This window comes from Mesocricetus auratus, unplaced genomic scaffold (genome assembly GCF_017639785.1).
Source record: "Mesocricetus auratus isolate SY011 unplaced genomic scaffold, BCM_Maur_2.0 Super-Scaffold_100676, whole genome shotgun sequence".
Taxonomy (NCBI): domain Eukaryota; kingdom Metazoa; phylum Chordata; class Mammalia; order Rodentia; family Cricetidae; genus Mesocricetus; species Mesocricetus auratus.
In genome coordinates this window covers 88485689-88502442 of record NW_024429266.1, presented here as the reverse complement: position 1 = coordinate 88502442, position 16754 = coordinate 88485689, and the positions used below count along the sequence as shown (strand labels likewise).

The window sequence follows — 16754 nt, the reverse complement described above, 5'->3', positions numbered from 1 at the left end:
TTGTATCGTTAACCATATACTGATGAGCTGAGGGAATTTGCATTAGTTTACTTTTGATGTGTTTGACCTAATGAGTTGATGGTGAACACGCCTCCCTGAGCAAACACTGTTTATTCCCAATATCTTCAGCTTTTTAAGCTTCCAACACCCTTACAGTTCCTGAGGTCCTGCTCAGAGAGGGAACGCAGTAGAGCATCTTGCCATTTTGTTTTGGGAAGATTGTGGAGAGTGATGGCTAGGAGGGTGAACTTGAGTGGAACAGTGCTAATCCAGAGACTGGATTTCTTTTTCCTTTCTAAATCTTGGTTTTACCACTTGATTTCAGATGATATTCATTTTATTCCTTTTTGTTGGTATTCTGTTCAAAACTAGGGTTGTTTATGATGCACACTTGATCTATGGCCATGAATATGAACATATGTTAGTTTAGTGAATGGGTCTTGTACTCTTAGAAAGCTATATGTAGTCATGTGCTTAGTAAGTCCTTTTGGTCAAGGATGCAGCAGTGGTGCCGTAGGTCACATTGTCCAGTGAGGCTGAAGCCATTACAGTTGGTGCAGGTATGATCTGTGATCGTCAGGAAATGCCAGTTGCTCACTGACGTACTTGTCACATGTCCCTGTTGTCAAGTGACACAAACTACATTATGTAAGGATAAAAGATTTGTATTATTTACCTTAGAATAACAGATGACCTTGAGAAAGTAATACCCATTTGTAGACTAAACAAAGAGTTCTCCAACAATTTTCTCTGCCTAAGAAAGGCCAGATTGTTACGCAGACAGAGCATGGATATGCCTTTGCAGTCTGTAAGAGCCTTGAGCTGACTGTTTATCCAGGCAGGTACGCCATGGCCAACACAGCACCTGGTTCTGAGACTGACATCGGGCACTGGACTGATCTAAGTGTGTCTGAGGTTTGCTTTTACAGGCTGCTCTCTAGGCAGCTTCCGTGGCTCTGCCACCCGCCGTGAGTTCCTGCTGCTGCTGCTGCTTCTTCCTTCCAGCTGCACATGCGACGCTAAGGCCTTCTGACACCTGCCATTTGTTCTCTGTACCTGCTGGGAAATGTCAGGGTTTTCAGATAAGATGAAGACAGATATAACTGATGATCCTTCCATCCCTGAAGGAGGCTGAGGGCATTTGTCTGTGGATGAATTGCTGAGTGGTGCAGTTCCCTTATTTTTGGGAGCGCTTTCACAAAATCTGTGTCCAAGATTTCGGTGTGTTTATGTGTTCCTAGTCTCCCTCAGACTGTTTTGGTATGACAGTAAAATGCTATTTGGATAAGGAGATGCTTTAATAATCATTTCTAGATTTCATTAGATAAATGGAAAGAGTTCAGACAGGGTTTCTTTCTCACTCCTTGTGCTTATCAAGAACCTAATTGTGAAACTGCAGCTTTAGAAGCCGGGTTAGTCTATGGTGGGATTACCATCACATGTGTACCTGGTGGCCTTTATATCTGCGGTCCCAGGAATAAGAGCTCCAGTTCCAGGTCCTTGTCCTCCCTCCTCTCTTGTTCTCCTTCCATCATTTAGCATTTTAGGGCCATATAGTTGTTTGGTAAGTTAAGGCAGGAAAGTGATACTAATTTTGTTTTTGTTCCTCAGAGTTATTGTCTTGAAAAACCAAAAAAAAAAAAAATCCAGAATATGTATCTTCAGTAATAGTACAGCATTTATAGTCTCTTCATCCTAGGATTTACATTTTTGGTTATAAATAAATCAAAGAATAAACATCCTATTTTGGGTTTCACCTTGGGGGTAAAACTGTCATAATATGGTTCCTACCTGAATCAAATGCATCTTGGAACATTTTATGTATTTGCAGGTTAGCACTATAGACAAGTGTGAATTCTGTTTGTTCTTGGTTACTCTTAATTTAAGGTCTGATAAAGGCATGTAAAATTTTTTTTAAAGGTCTGTAAGTGAAGAAGAGCAATGCACTTAAACAACAACACATGCAGCCACCCTAAGATCAACCAGTTGTGCCCTTTAGATAATGGGTTACTTGTAATCTTTGTTGTGTGTTGTCTTTCTTCCTAGTAATCTTAACTAAGCATAGTGTCAGCCATAGGACTGACCAGTAATTGGCTTAGTTAGAAGTTCGTATTTTTCATTGTCAGCATTGTCTCCAGAGTTTAAAATACTACCGGAAGGGGGTTTTATTATGTAGTAAGTTAAAACCAATAGCAGGTTTGATCCTTTCTTCTTCCTACAAAGGTCTGCTTAGGATGATAGCTTGAAATAATATCATTGTTAGCTTCAGTTGTAAACTTGACACAACCAAGAAGAAGGGATTCAGCTGAAGAATTGTCTCCATCCCATTGGTCTGTGTGCACATTTTCTCAGTTGCTAATTGATGTGTGCAATGATGAGTCATTGCATTGTGGGCAGTTCATCCCTAGGCAGGTAGGCTTGGGCTGTGGAAGGAAGATAGCTGACCAAACCTGGGCAGTAAGCATATAAGCAGTGTTCCTCCTTAGTTATTCATGCTCTTACCTCCAGGGTCCTCCCTCAGCTTCCCTTAATGATAGGCTATGTTCTGTAAGCTAAAATTAACCCCTTCCTCCCCAAGTTGCTTTTGCTTATGGTGCTTATCACAGCAACAGAAAAGCAACCTTGGTGACTAGGCTTTGCTAAGACAAACTAGGAAAGTTGCTGTAAATAACATGTGTTGCGGGATTCCCGCCTGGGTCCCGCCACTGTCTCACCCCCAAAATAGCACAGGAGACACTAAATTAATTATGAAGCTGTTGGCTGTTTGCTATGGTTTCTCATTGGATAGCTCTGAGTTAATTATTAACCCATAAGGGCTAATCTGAGTATTTTCACACAGTCTTCTCTTACCAGAGAAAGGGTCTGAACCTCTTACTTCTCGTGTCCTACATGGTGACTATGCCTCCTTTTCTCAGACTCCTCCACCTCTCCCAGTCCTACCTATCTTGCTTTCCTATTGGCCAACAGTGCTTTATTTATCAACCAATCAGGCAAACATATATACAGAGAGACTTCCCCCATCAAACATGTTACATTGTGTATGGATGCTCTGAGTCTACAGAAGAGCACAAGCTTTCACATTTTCCAAGGACTTGGGGTTTCTTTTGCATTTTTGAAGCTTGAGAACAATGTTTCTCAAAGTGTAGTGTTCAAGACTTCATCAAACTTAAAAACTTTTGTAGTTCACCACTGTGAAGAGAATAAAATGGCAAACTAATAATGGGTTTAAATAATTGAAAAGCATATGTCTGTTAAAGGATTTGTATTAAGAACAGAGAACATTAGAAATTGAAAAAGGAGCCAAGCCAATTCAAAATGAACAACAGATTTCCCCAACAGTCCTGGGGATGAACCTAAGGCCTTGTGCTCATAGGTGAGTGCTCTGCCACTAAACTGCTCCCTAACTCATAGGCCAGTGCTCTTCTCACTAAGCTGCACCCCAGCTCCTTTTCGCTCTTTATTTTGGGACACAAAGTCTCACTAAGCTGTCCAGGCTTGCCTTGACACACTGTGTAACCTCGCCTTTAACTTGTGATCCCCCTGCTTCGGCCTCAGAAGTAGTTGGAATTACAGATTTGCACCACTAAGCTGTGATAAAAGATTTCATTGTTTTACTGAAGAAGAAAGAAAAGGTTAATAATACTATTTTCTAGCCAACAGAGTAGTTTTGATTAAAAACAAAACAAAACCCCAAGAATTACCAAGGGTATGAACAGACTGGAGTTCCCCTGCATTGTACCCAGATGGTGACTGAAGCTTATAGCCCAACATTTCTACTATTGAGAAATACACTCAAGGTGACTGAGAGGTATGGCTTACTTACTCAAAGATATGAAAGTGTCTGCGGTGGCAGTATTCACATAACCAAAAAAGCAGGAGCAGTCTACCTCAGCATGGATTAAAAATGTACACTTGCAACAATGGGATATTACTCAGCAATAGGGGGGAGGCACTAGAACAAGGTAGTCACAGAAGACCAAGCACTGTATGCTTCCTTTAATCTGAAGTGTGCAAAAAGGAAGCATGTGGAGAGGGTATATTGATGGGAACCTAGGGCTACCAATTAAGAAGTGAACTCACACATAATTGCAGAGCATCTGTTTGAGATAGAAGCATTCTGACAGGTGAGTCTTTTGAAGTGGAAGTTATACTTCAGTGTGATGGTTTAATTGATAAATGTCCCCCTTCCTCACTGGCATTTGAGTACGTGGCCCTCAATTGGTGGCACTGTGTTGGGGGACTTAGGAGGCATGATCTTGCTGAAGGAAGTATATTGCTAAAGGTGGGCTTTGAGACTTCAAGCCTGTGCCTCATTCCCAGGGCACTGTGCTTTCTGCTGCAGTTTAGGATGCACGTCCTCAACTTCCTGCTCCTGCCACTGTGCCTTCATTTGGCCACAGTGAATGAACCCTTACCCTCTGAAATCATAAGTAAGCTTTTCCTTATATAAGCAAGTTGTGGTGTTTTATCAGAGCATTAGAAAACTAGTGTGCTTAATAAAGCCAAAACCATGTTCCTAGGACCAGTAGCACCAGTATTGCCAAGGAACTTGTTAGCAGTGCAGTCTCATTTCCATAGAGCAGAACCTGTGATGGTGGGGCTAGCCATTTGTGTTTAAGCAGGCCGTCCAGCTGATTCTGATGCAGGCTGAAGTTTGAGAATTGCTACTCTAGAATCAAGAGAAGGTCATTGGAGATGTAGGCAGAGTGCTGTTTTTGTGCATTCATTGTACCCTGTTTGTGTAACTGCAAGAAAGGTTTAAATTAAGGACTGTTCTAGTAGAGTTAAAGGAAATTACAGGGCAATGTGAGTAAAAATAAACTTCTTTCATGTTCTTGATATGTTCTCCCAAGAAGCTTTATGGTTGTAATGTTTGTGTACCACATGCTAGTAAATTCCTGTGCTCTTTTAGGCTCGCGTTAGTTAACGAACATAGCATAAACAGGTTCATTTGCCATAACAACAGTGGAAGTTTAGATCCTTGAAAAGAGTTATTTCTCCTAAATATTTACACAGAATAATGCAGCAGAGCTAGATGTGCTCAGTGACCCTAGAATAGTGAAGATCTGGCTATTGATAAGGAAGAAGAGGAGCAGCTGTCTGCACTGAGCTGTCATTCTCCTTCACTCCGTAGGCTGTTCCAAAGTCCCCACTTACAAAGAGGTTTGATCTGGGGTAGAGCTTCTACATGGCATGTGCTTTGGGGATTCTTTGCAGCTTTGGCTGGGGAGGAATTCTGCTGGTAGAGGCTGCTCCACAAGGGCCTGGAGATACTCTTGGAGGGCGGTAGGCTGAATTAGTACTTAGTCTTGCTTATCTTGGGTGTTGGGGAAGTTGCCATTTGACATGTGACCTCTCTGAACAGAGGCTTAGGTTCCTTTTGTGGGGAAATAGAAGTGTTGGGTGGGGTAAAAGAGCTCCAAAAGGGGCGGTGCGGGGGGGAGCAAAGGTCATGGGGGAACCAGGGCACAGAAATAGTAAATGAGGTCTCTTGTCTGTGGGATCAGGGTTGTGAATAGTTGGGAAAAAATATTGAAGAGTGTGATGCAAACCATTGTTACCTCTAAAACCTTGTTAACTGCAAGTGTGAGATCAGGGTTATTACTGCAAACTCTATCTTTTCTGTCTCTGTATATCTCTTTTAAAGTGCCCCCTCCCCCTCCCACCCCCCACCCACCCCCCCGCTTCCTGTGTTTTATTTTTCAGTTATGGTCCCTGCAGTAGTCCAGGCTGCCTCATCCTCGCTCTTGATTGCCCTCCTCAGCCTCCCTAATGCTGAGATTGCGTGAGTCTCCACTTGCTCTCTGGCTGTGTCTCCCAGTCGTTTAGGGCTTGCTTATACTGTTTTAGCCAGAGCTTTAACTGCTCGGGATTGAGCTCTTATTGGAGTGGTAGAGTATTTTCTGTTTGTCTAAGATTCTGATTTTTTAAAAATTTAGATACACAGTAAAAAACATTTTGAAATAAACTTCACTGAGAATGACTATAGCAATGTGATTTCATCATGCTTATTAGCAGACAAATTCCCATTGTTGTTGTGATAGGAAAGACTGTACTTAAGCACAGTGCCCAGCCTTTTAATTTACCTTTTCTTGATGTTTTGTTTGTGAATAGTATGAGAAGATTGATTGCTAGTGCTGTGAGGAAACCTCAAACTCCAAATTCAACTACCTGCCCTTCCTGGACTTCTTTTCATTCACTGTGCTGTGAGACACTGCAGGGAAATTAGCCAGGGGAACTCAGTTCTGTTGAAATTGCTCTGTAGACAATTGATAGCTATCCACCTGGGAGTGTGTGGCGGTCTCATGGGTGGTAGACTCTGAATCCACCCAGGCTTACTATGGATCTTCCGCATGGTAACCATACCATTGTTTCAAACACTTTTCCCTGTTGGTAATTGAAGAATTGTTCCTGGCTTGCCTACCACCAGATGGTGCTCGTGTTACACACCTAAAGGCAAAGCAACCTCACTGTGCTGTTGAAATGTGGAGGCTAGGTGTATTTTCTTTCTCTTTCTACTGGCAGTGCTTTCTTCATCCATGTCGTTCCTGGGGTGCTTCTGTATGGATTCCCATGTTTGATGTTGCAATCAGTGAGACAAGTGGAGCCTCGGCGATCATGAAGGATAAGTTGTGATGGAAACTTAGTGCTCCATAACTTGTCCTTCATGTGAAAGTTTCCTTCGTGTATTTGCTTCTCATGTGGCCTGCTTGTAAAACTGACAACTTGAGTTTTACCTTTCTTGTATGTAAGCATTAAAATACCATGTTTACAATAATCTAAAGGTAGTGCTCAGAGGTCATTACCAACACAATATATCTATCCACATTTAAGTTGAAATAGAATATTTTAAATTTGCTAAATTTCAAAATATTAGCCATTGTTTAGTCGCAGATTTCCTTATCAGTTAGCAATTATATTTTAAGCTTTTTAAAAATTACAGATAATTATTACTTGGCTATTGTAGAAACAAAAGAAATAATTTCTGTTTAGTACATGAAACTTTTTTCTTTTTGTTTATACATATACTTTAAAGCTCATCTTTTTAATGACCAAATAGTTTTATTGTTAGTTTTTCATTTAATAATTTATCATGAATATTTTACATGAAGTCAAAATTTTTTAGATAATAATTTTGATTGACAGCATAATTTTCCATTCATTGAACCCTTTAAATGATAGGCATTTTGATTTTTCATTTATTTTTGGTTACCTCTGGACTGTGAACAGTGCCATTTAATTTTTTGTGATTCTTAATTTATTTCATATGAATTTTAAAAATATGATTGCTAAATCAAGAAGAAAGGATTGTTGTTGTAACTTTTGCTCAAGTTTTTATTTTATCATTAAGCTTTATAGTTAAATGTCCTTACCAGTGTTTGTGTTTTTCTCCATCATTTTCCTCATCATAACAGGTTATCCCTGGTTTTTATTGTTATTTGCTTTGTCCTTTGGTTTTTGAGACAGTCTCTCCCTACATAGCCTTAACTGGCTTGTGAGCCTCCTGCATCAGCCTCCCTGTGCGGAAGTTACAGGTGTGTGCTGCCATGCCTAGCTAAGATAACCTGGTGTTAACAGTGACCTAGTAGCAACTGAGAACTCTCTGAAGAGGTAAGCCCCACTAAGTAAAGGGATTTAAAGGAGCATTCAGTCCTAGAGCCCCTTCTGTTAGTGGAGCTTGAGTTTTGGGTTTATTACCTGTTTTTAAAATAAAAACCACTATTTATTCATACTTCATGATAGACTACCTCATGGCCAGAGCAAGGAATCACTCACTATGTTGTTAGCATTTTTTAGTGATATTAATAAAATAAATAAAATAGGATAGAAATAAGATAAAATAAAAACTAGCACAGTGGAGTTGAACCAGGCAGACAAACAGCAGGAAAAGATCCCAAGAGGAGACACAGAATCAGAGACTCAGTGCTTCCTAGGACTTAGATTCGTGGACTCATTCGTTTCCCTATGAATGTTTCCAGTCTTGGGAGAACTGCTTTTAGGCTTGAAATGTTAGATCACAGTCTTAGGAATGGTTAGAAACACACCACTCTGTATTAGTGGAGGAATCATGCCCTCACTGACTTTTTAAAATCTCAGTAATTACATTTTTATTTAACTAAATTACTTTTGAATTAAATTCTTCCACTAGCATAAGGAAGCAAGTAACTTATTTTAAGATCAGAGGAACCAGCAAAGCTGTTTTTCTGTTTGGAAAATGGGGAGAAGGGAAGAGACTCCTGCTAAAACTTCATGTACCTGTCAAATGAATGTGGACACTGTTATTAACGTCAGGAAAAGCCAAGAGACCAACCTTTTCTCATGAAGACGGTCTGACTCTTTTCATCTCAGTTCTGTAAAGAAGAAAGCAAAAGGTGCCACATTCTCTTAGGATCTGAGACCCTGAGACGCATACTCACAAGACTGTCCATGTGGTCTGTCACATTAGAGCTGAGAGATTGCAGATCTGAAGCTGAAGCAGCTCTTTAGGAAAAGAATCAGCTGTGGATTTGTGGCCTATTTTACATAAACAATATCACTGAATTTTACTTGAGAAATTTAAAAAAATACAGCATTTTTACCTAGAGAGTTTTGGGGGAAATTTTTTAATGAATTGAACATAATTGTTTCTGTATTGTAGATGTCTGACTTTTTAGGTTATGAAGGTGTGGCTTATTATTTTTTTTATAGTATAAAAAAACACAGAAGACCCCAAAATAGTGTTTAGGTAAAATGTTCCTAAAATTACCTATTTAATTCTAGTGAGTCAGCACACTAGTGTGCAGATCTGGGAAAATGGAGCTCCTATCGGCTTCTAAAATATGCCTTCGTATATTACAAACTCAAGATGTCAAATGTCTCTGTTTAGGTGTTTGTCTTAGCTGTATACTTTGAAGGACCTTCATAATACTGTAAGATTCTTAAAGCCTTGGTTCATTTGCAACTTTCTCACATAAAATTCCCCCAAATAATAAGTTTAGGTTATTCCTGTTGGCTTTATGGTCAAACATATATACTAATCAGACTTACACATGATGCTTTTACAAAGTTTGATGTTTTCTTCATATTTCTGAATTTTACAGACCACTGGGATAATTCTCTGTAGCTGAGTGGGAGACTTTCATTAAACAGTAAATGCCTGATAAATCTGGTGTGCATTTTGCTGAGTGTCTACCCTTGAACTTGGAACAGGAATGGGAAGGTGGGAGAGGGCATTACAGTTCTTATCCTCAGCAAGTTCTCTTGGGAAAATTATCACCACTCTGATTTGTTTTGATTTTAGACACATCCACATCTTAGGCCCATCTATGTTTTATATTGGAGTAATCTGTTAAGGTTTCTCTGTTCATCTAGATTATGTAGCTTTCTGATACATAGCTAGTACTTGACTGTTTATTGGGCCCATATTATTCTGTAGAGGAAATATAACAGTACGTGGAATAAGGGTGTTTTTGGTTATTTATTGTGGGAAATTACTTATGTGAGAACCCGAAAACCCAGGTTAGTCTCCGCAGCCTTTCGAGACCCAACCGGAACCCTGCAAGAGAGTGAGCGCCCTCTCCTCAGGCCTTTATTCCACATGCCTGTAGGCACCTGTGACTGTGCCCAAAATGGGCGTGGTTGGAGCCACAGGTACCTACATCTCTCCTTGCACTATTCAGTAAGTATGGATAGGAAGTCTTCACATTTTGTATTGATTTAGTATTAATGTTAGTCTAAAATCTTTGGGTGCAATGTGTCACATCTGTTTTGTATTCCTCTGTTTAAAATAAAAGAAGTAGCAGTATGGAATTTGGAGGAATATTTATTATCTGAGTGGTTATTTATTTTTTTGGCAACCGTTTCCCCTCAGTTTATTAAGAAGTATGACTTCCAAAAGACAGTGAATCACTTGGCAAATTCTCAGGTACCCAGCTACTAAAGGCAACAGTTAATTAAATTTTTAGTTTACCATTTAAGTTCCCTTCACTTAAATAATTACAACTTTGGAAATTTCTGGAAATGATATAAAGTACATTTGTAGAAAGATTTTTTTAAAAAAATATTATTTTCTTTTGATAATGGGTCCCGTCAATATGAAATGTTTTAGAAAGGACTTTATTGGGCTGGTGTTGGTTTGTGTTGCAGTGGTGCTTTCCATAGCTGGTTGCTGAGTAGTCTTCTCCTGCTGTGGTTTCATAACCTTTGGAGACCATGGATCTCCTTACCTCATCAGCCCCTTACCCCAGAGTGTGCACAGTGTGCACAAGCACAAGCATTCCACGTGTACTTTTAACTAAACCTGCTTCTCACTGCCTTGTCATTCAAAAGCCAACCAGAAAACTGCTGTGTTGAAAGTGAAATCCTTCCTAATATGTGACAGTAGCTTCATCTTGCTGATCCACACCAAGATTCTTCAATTCATGGGTTTACATTTTAAATCTTATTCATATGACTGTGAGAACATGCAGGCACATGTGCCTTGGCTTGCTGGTGAAGGCCAGAGAACTCTTTTCAGAGGTGCTCTGTCTCTGTCTCTGTCTCTGTCTCTCTCTCTCTCTCTCTGTCTCTCTCTCTCTCTCTCTCCCTCCCTCTCCCTCTCCCTCCCTCCACACACCCCTTCCCCCCTTCGAGTTCTGGCAATTGAACTCAGGTTGGTCATCAAACTTGGTGACAAGCCCTTTTATCTGCTGACCGGTTTCACCAGCCTGTGTTTTCTTCACCTCATTTTATTTAATGTTGCATTTTACCTTTGATCATTACATAGTAGAAGATGAGAATAATCTAGATCTTATGTTGGAGGGAAAAAGCACAAGTTTCTTTTAGTTTAAACTTGGTTTCAGATTAAGGAATCTCATTTGATCTTGGACATGCTTTAGGTTCTAAAGAAAACAAACTCAGTTTCCCTTTGAGTATTAGGTGAAGATGGGGGTGAGGTATGTATTCTTGGGATCTGCTGTTAGGAAAGTGGCTCTCAGGAGAGGGACCCAGAGAACTAGGTTCTCATGTTAATGAGAGTAGTTGTGCCACCACTCAGTTGTGGTGGCCCAGAGCTCACATATGGGGACCGCGCAGGTCAGCATACAAATCCAGCCCAGTTGCTCATCAGCTGTAACCTTGAACACATTGCCTACCTATAATTAGGATCTAGCTCGCTAATAAGCTTATTTCCATGGAGGACTTGGTTTGTGCTTCAGAGGACGCTTGCTCTGCTACCTCTTATGCTGTCTTGATTGTGGTGTTACTGAGGAACAAAGAGCATCCATGCTTCTCACCAGCAGCGCTCCTATTTCCTGTCTTCAGACTCTAGAGCAGTGGTTCTCAACCTCCCTAATGCTGCATTCCTTAATACAGTGCCTCATGTCGTGGTGACCCCCAACCATAAAATTATTTCATTGCTACTTCATAACTGTAATTTTGCTACTGTTCTGAATCATAATGTAAATATCTGATATGCAGGATGTCAGGATATCCTGAGACCCACAGGTTGAGAACTGCTGCTACAGAATAACCTCAAGTGTTAGTGACTTACAGTTGTCACATTTCAATCAAGAGTTTTCCATCTGATTTCTCAGGGTTTGATTATTAGCAAAGGGCAACATGTTAAACTGTATCAAAGTTTGTCTCCAATGGTTAAAGTTGAGTTTGAGGAACCCAGAATAAGAGAGATTGCTAAAAGAAGAATAAAAATTAAACAGTGACCTGATACTTTGAATCCTCACACCTGGATGGTCTTGTGACAGAGCTGATGGTCCTGTGGGTGCTGAAAAGTGCATACTATTTCTTTGCTCTAATTTAAAATGTTTGATGAACCACACACTGCCAACCACTGCACCAATGGTGTCTTCGAGTCTGTTCTCATTGTGGTTTATAAAGTACTTGGAGCCACAGAGGAAAGAAAGAGGATGATTTGTGTGGTGCATTGATTAAGAAGACGATGAACTGACTGCTTGAGTACCTGCTTGAAGTGACAGCTTCAGGGTTACTGAAAGGATGGCTCCAGCCCTCCTGAAATGGGGAGGTAGCCTATCTGACCTTTCTTCATGTCCGTGGTAACTAGAGCCAGGTGATGACAATTGTAGCGTTCTGACAGTGCCCCTCCTGCATGTCCACCCATGCACATAACTGCCACACCTATGACTGTATACTTCCAAGATCCTTAGGGTGATTGATTCAGGTGGAATTCATACATGTCAGTCAGAAGGCCGCCTAAACACAGGAGAGCTAAGCCTGTGTATTTGCTATCAAGAAAAGCAGGCACACATATCTCAGTGCTAGTTTATATGGTAGAATAGTCGATAATGCAGGTTTCCTTGAGCTCTGAAGAGAGCACCTTGCCTTGGTATTTTCTTGTAATGCCCTTGTTTCATTCATTTTTTTCTCTTTGACCACATGGATCATTTGGAATATAATGTTCCCCCTTTCTGTCTTCTCAGTATCGTCAGTGAAGCAGGGGCCTCCATCTACAGCGTCAGTCCTGAAGCTAATAAAGAGATGCCCGGGCTGGACCCTAACCTGAGAAGTGCAGGTGAGCAGCCATGCTTCACCACATGGCATAGGATTGTGATAGTTTGGATTTGCATATGTGACAAACTAAATATCTTACATACCCATGAAAATGTAAAAGCAATGCCCCATGTATAAGACTGGGCACATTCATGTACATTAAACTAATACTAGGAATTTTGAAAAACGTGTTTTTAAATACCTGGCAGTACTCTAGAATTAGTGAAAATATAACATAAAAGTCTTATTAAAATTAAATTCCAGAGTTCAATAATAAGGAAAATAGAATTATTATAAAATGGTCATCATAGTATTTCCTTGGCAACATAAAGATAAAAAATTCAGTGCCAGTGTGTAGATTTTTGTTTTAATGCAGAAAGCTTGGCAATTGACTGTTCTTTCTTATTGAGGCTGTCGTGGTAATGCATTGCTTTAAATAGCGTGCCTTTCTTTTATTTGTACTTGGTTGCTTTGGTGTCTATGATATGGATTAGTGAAAATTTGTAAGTGGACTTAGAGACTTAGAGACATCTAGGGAAATTAATGGGTATAAATACAAATTTAGAGTAGTTTTTTATGTAATGGAGAATAGCTTTGTTACTTTCTTAAAAGTTAATTTAAGTTTTATTTTTTTCCTTTATTTTCACTGACTTTTTAGGTTTTTTAACTCTATACCTGGAAATAATTTTGCTTTGATACAAATCATGATGTAGATAAAGGAATGGAGGCTTTTGATAAAGGAATATTTGAAGTTTCTTTTGTATGAATTCTTTTCATACAATATATTTTGATTGTGTTTTCCCCTCCCCCAGTTCCTCCAAAATCCTCTCTACCCTACCCACCTGACTTCATGTTCTGTCTTTTAAAAAAACAAGCAAAAAATAAACACACATACAAACACAAAAACGCAAAAGTTGTTTCCAAATATGGAACTCAAAATAAGCAAAAGATTAAAAACATGTTCAAATACAGCAAAATGAGACAAAAAGTCTATAAAAATAATGTTTGTTTTATTTTGGCTAACTACTCTTGGGTTTGGGGACCTGCTCTGAAGTACAGTTAATATACCCAGTGAGATTTTGTTGGAGAAAACTGATTTTCCTTTGACAGTAGGTATCAATTGCAGATAGCTTCTAGGTTAGGGGTAGGAGTCCATGTCCTTTCAGTGCCAGAGCCCAATCTGGCTTGAACCTGTGCAAGTCTTGTAAGTGTTGACACAATCTCTGTGCATTCGTATATACATCAGTACTGTTGTGTTTGGAAGACACTTTCCTTGGAATAATCCATCACCTCTGGCTCTTACAAGACATCCTATTTAGGACTCTACACATTGTCCAGTTGTGGGGCTCTGTTTTACTCCCCATCTACTGCAAGAAGAGGCTTCTCTGATGAGAGTTGAAGAAGACACTGATCTATGAGCATAACATTAGGAGTCATTCCATTGCCATATTCTTTTAGCAGAATAATACTACTAGGTTTTCCCCCAGGGCCCATGACCTACACAGTCTCAGGTTCTTGGTTACATCAGCAGTGTCAGGTTTGGGCTCCATTTCATGGAGTGGGCTTTAATTGAACCATGAAGTATTTTGGTTACTCCTATAATGCTTGTGCCACTGTCACACCAGCAAGTCTTGTAGTGACATCACTGTTTTAGGTAGCAGTGTTTGTAGTTGAGAGATATTATTATCTTTCTCCTCTAGTAGTATTCAGGGTGCCTTCCAGTACCATGAACACCAGTCAGAAGGGGGCAAGCTTCTAGTTAGACTGCAGCGGGACTTCTCCGTGTTAGATGGCATATGTAAGTGTTGTTTTCAGCAATAAGGCCTTACCATGAGGTTGTGGAGAGTAACCAATAGCCTTGGCAGTAGCCTGTGATGTTTGGAGGTTTCCATGGGACCCCTTTGACCAATGAGTCAACAATTGGTGGCAAAAGATGTCTTGGCACATTGTTGTAACCCCTTTTATTTGGTGACTCCTTTTAGATTCCTTTCTTATATGTATGTGTTACGAAACTTCTACTGCAGTAGGTTTCCATGCTTCCAGGTTTCTTGATCATGAATTGTGATGGTGTGGAAAGGGATGTGGTTAGAGCCAACAGGTAGCAGACTCAGTTTACCCTATAGTCATATGTAAACCACCCAAGTGTTTTTACTAGCCAGTATAGCATGGTTGCGTTCTCGTAATATTCTTACATCCATTTATTACTACCAGTCTACTTTTAATAAGAATATTTAGATGTGTCATATTGATAACAATGAAAGATTATTTGAAGCAAATATCCCCATACTCTTTAAAGCAAGAAGCACTGTACCTATGTATTATTTAAAGAATGAAGAGATATTAGTGTGAGAAAAGGAACAAAATGTTTTGTTTATTTTTCCAAATCTGTAGTCCTTCGTATGTGTGTTTTAATAATGCCTGGGAGTCTTAGCCAGGTGTGGTGGCTCATGCCTATCATCCCAGCATTTAGAAGGCTAAGGCAGGAGAATTATCATGCCACATAGTAAGTTCCAGCCAAGGCCACAGAAGGAGACCTTGTCTCAAAATAATAATAAATAATGTCTGTGGTCCTGCTGATACAATTAGGCCTGAAGTATTGCATTCATTTCTTTTTGCATAGAAAGAAAAAGAGAGAGAACTTTGAAACGTAATTAAATTGGAAGTGTGTACTAGGGGGATAGGATTAAATATTTGTATCATGAGGAACTAACCTGCTATAACCTGAGCACTGCTTTTCACATTAAGTCACAGTTGTTTTCTGATTCTGATTCTGTTTTCCTCCCCTCCCCTTCCCCCCACCCCAGTTTCCATAGCAAGGCGTGTTCAAGATCCATTAGCTGAGCTAGTGAAAATTGAGCCGAAGCACATTGGAGTTGGAATGTACCAGGTAAAGCAGTGTGGATCATTCAAGTTTTGAAATCCATCAATACAAAGAGTATGCCTAAGCCTGGCATTGTACTTAACCATTACTGGAAGTAGCTTTTCAAAAGTTACAGTTGATAGGAAGGTAGTTAAAAGTTTCAACTGTCAGGGAAAGAGAGAACACTTTCTGACTTATCTTGATGGGGTTTCAAAATTGGCTAACGCCAGATTTAAACATTTTGAAAATAGGCCAGGCATGGTGGTGTAGAAACATCAGGTACAACTAGGTACTTGATTTGGAGAGTTTTTCAAATCTTTTCAACACTGTTCTAAAAATGGAGGGATTGTGGACCATTGGACTATGTGGCTCTTTGTTTAAATCAGAATGAACTCTTGCTTGTTTCTGGTCTCCCAGGAGAAGCCTTTGGTATTTACTGTGACTTGTTATGCATTCATTTCTATTTGGTCATTATTCGTTTTTTGGTTTTGACCCAGAACAGTCTAAAGTCTTCTACTTGTTTCTCCAATGCTGTCATCATTGTGGTTTTTGTAGATACTGTATTTTATAGATACTGAGGTTGTAGTTTTGCACTAAATGATTGAGGGCTGCAATAAACCTTGGCAACTTGGCTCCATGGTGACATAAGAATATATAGAGAGCTTATGGTATATGGATTCCAGAAGACTCGTCAAAAGTATTCTCCTTTTTGTTGAAATTCCTTCCTAAACTGTTCGTGTGATGTACTCTTGAACTTAACTACTCAGGAGGCTGAGACAAGAAGGGTCCTTAAGTTTATAAGTTTGAGCCCAGCCTGGCCAATATTCAAGACTTTGTCCTACCACACCCCCTAAGTAGTCCTTGTTATTTGTTTTGGTTTTTGGTAACAGGGCCTTACTGTAGCCTAGGCTGGCCTGGAAGTTAGGTAGTCTCGGATGGTCTCAAAGTCATGGAAATCCTCCTGCCTCAGTTTCTTAAGTGCTGGAAATTAGGCAATCCTTCTTAGATCTGAAATATAGTATTTCCCACTGGAATTTTCACGGGATTTGAGCAATGAAACATTAGTCATGGCACCTGTGACTACCAGAAATGGAAGAAACTCTAGAAATCATTCAGCCCCACCCCATCATTTAGCAATATAAGCAATATAACAAACAATGTTCTGTGCCCCAGAATCACATGGTGGCAAAGTTTGGATTGGCACATCACATACATTGAGATTCAACTGAGAGTATGAGCATTTTATGCTGGCTGGTGGTAGAGTTAACTACTCCTGTGATGTTTATTATTGATGGGGTTGAGAGAGTCTTTGAGACTAGTTATATACCAGGATATGTCTGTGGGTACACTTCCAGAGAGGGCTAATGTGGGAAAGGTGTGTTCTTTCTGTGGGTGACACCACCTAATAGAC

The 16754-nt window shown here is 39.8% G+C and overlaps 1 protein-coding gene across 2 annotated transcripts in view; it reads left to right on the top strand.

Moving 5' to 3' along the window:
• The window catches only part of Srbd1 (S1 RNA binding domain 1), a 163317-nt gene that overhangs the window by 81913 nt on the left and 64650 nt on the right, over positions 1-16754 (top strand). For both annotated transcript variants that reach the window (XM_040737708.1, XM_040737709.1), the window contains exons 15-16: positions 12414-12505; positions 15288-15370. In XM_040737708.1, coding sequence (XP_040593642.1) covers positions 12414-12505; positions 15288-15370 — 175 coding nt within the window. The remainder of the gene's footprint in view (positions 1-12413; positions 12506-15287; positions 15371-16754) is intronic.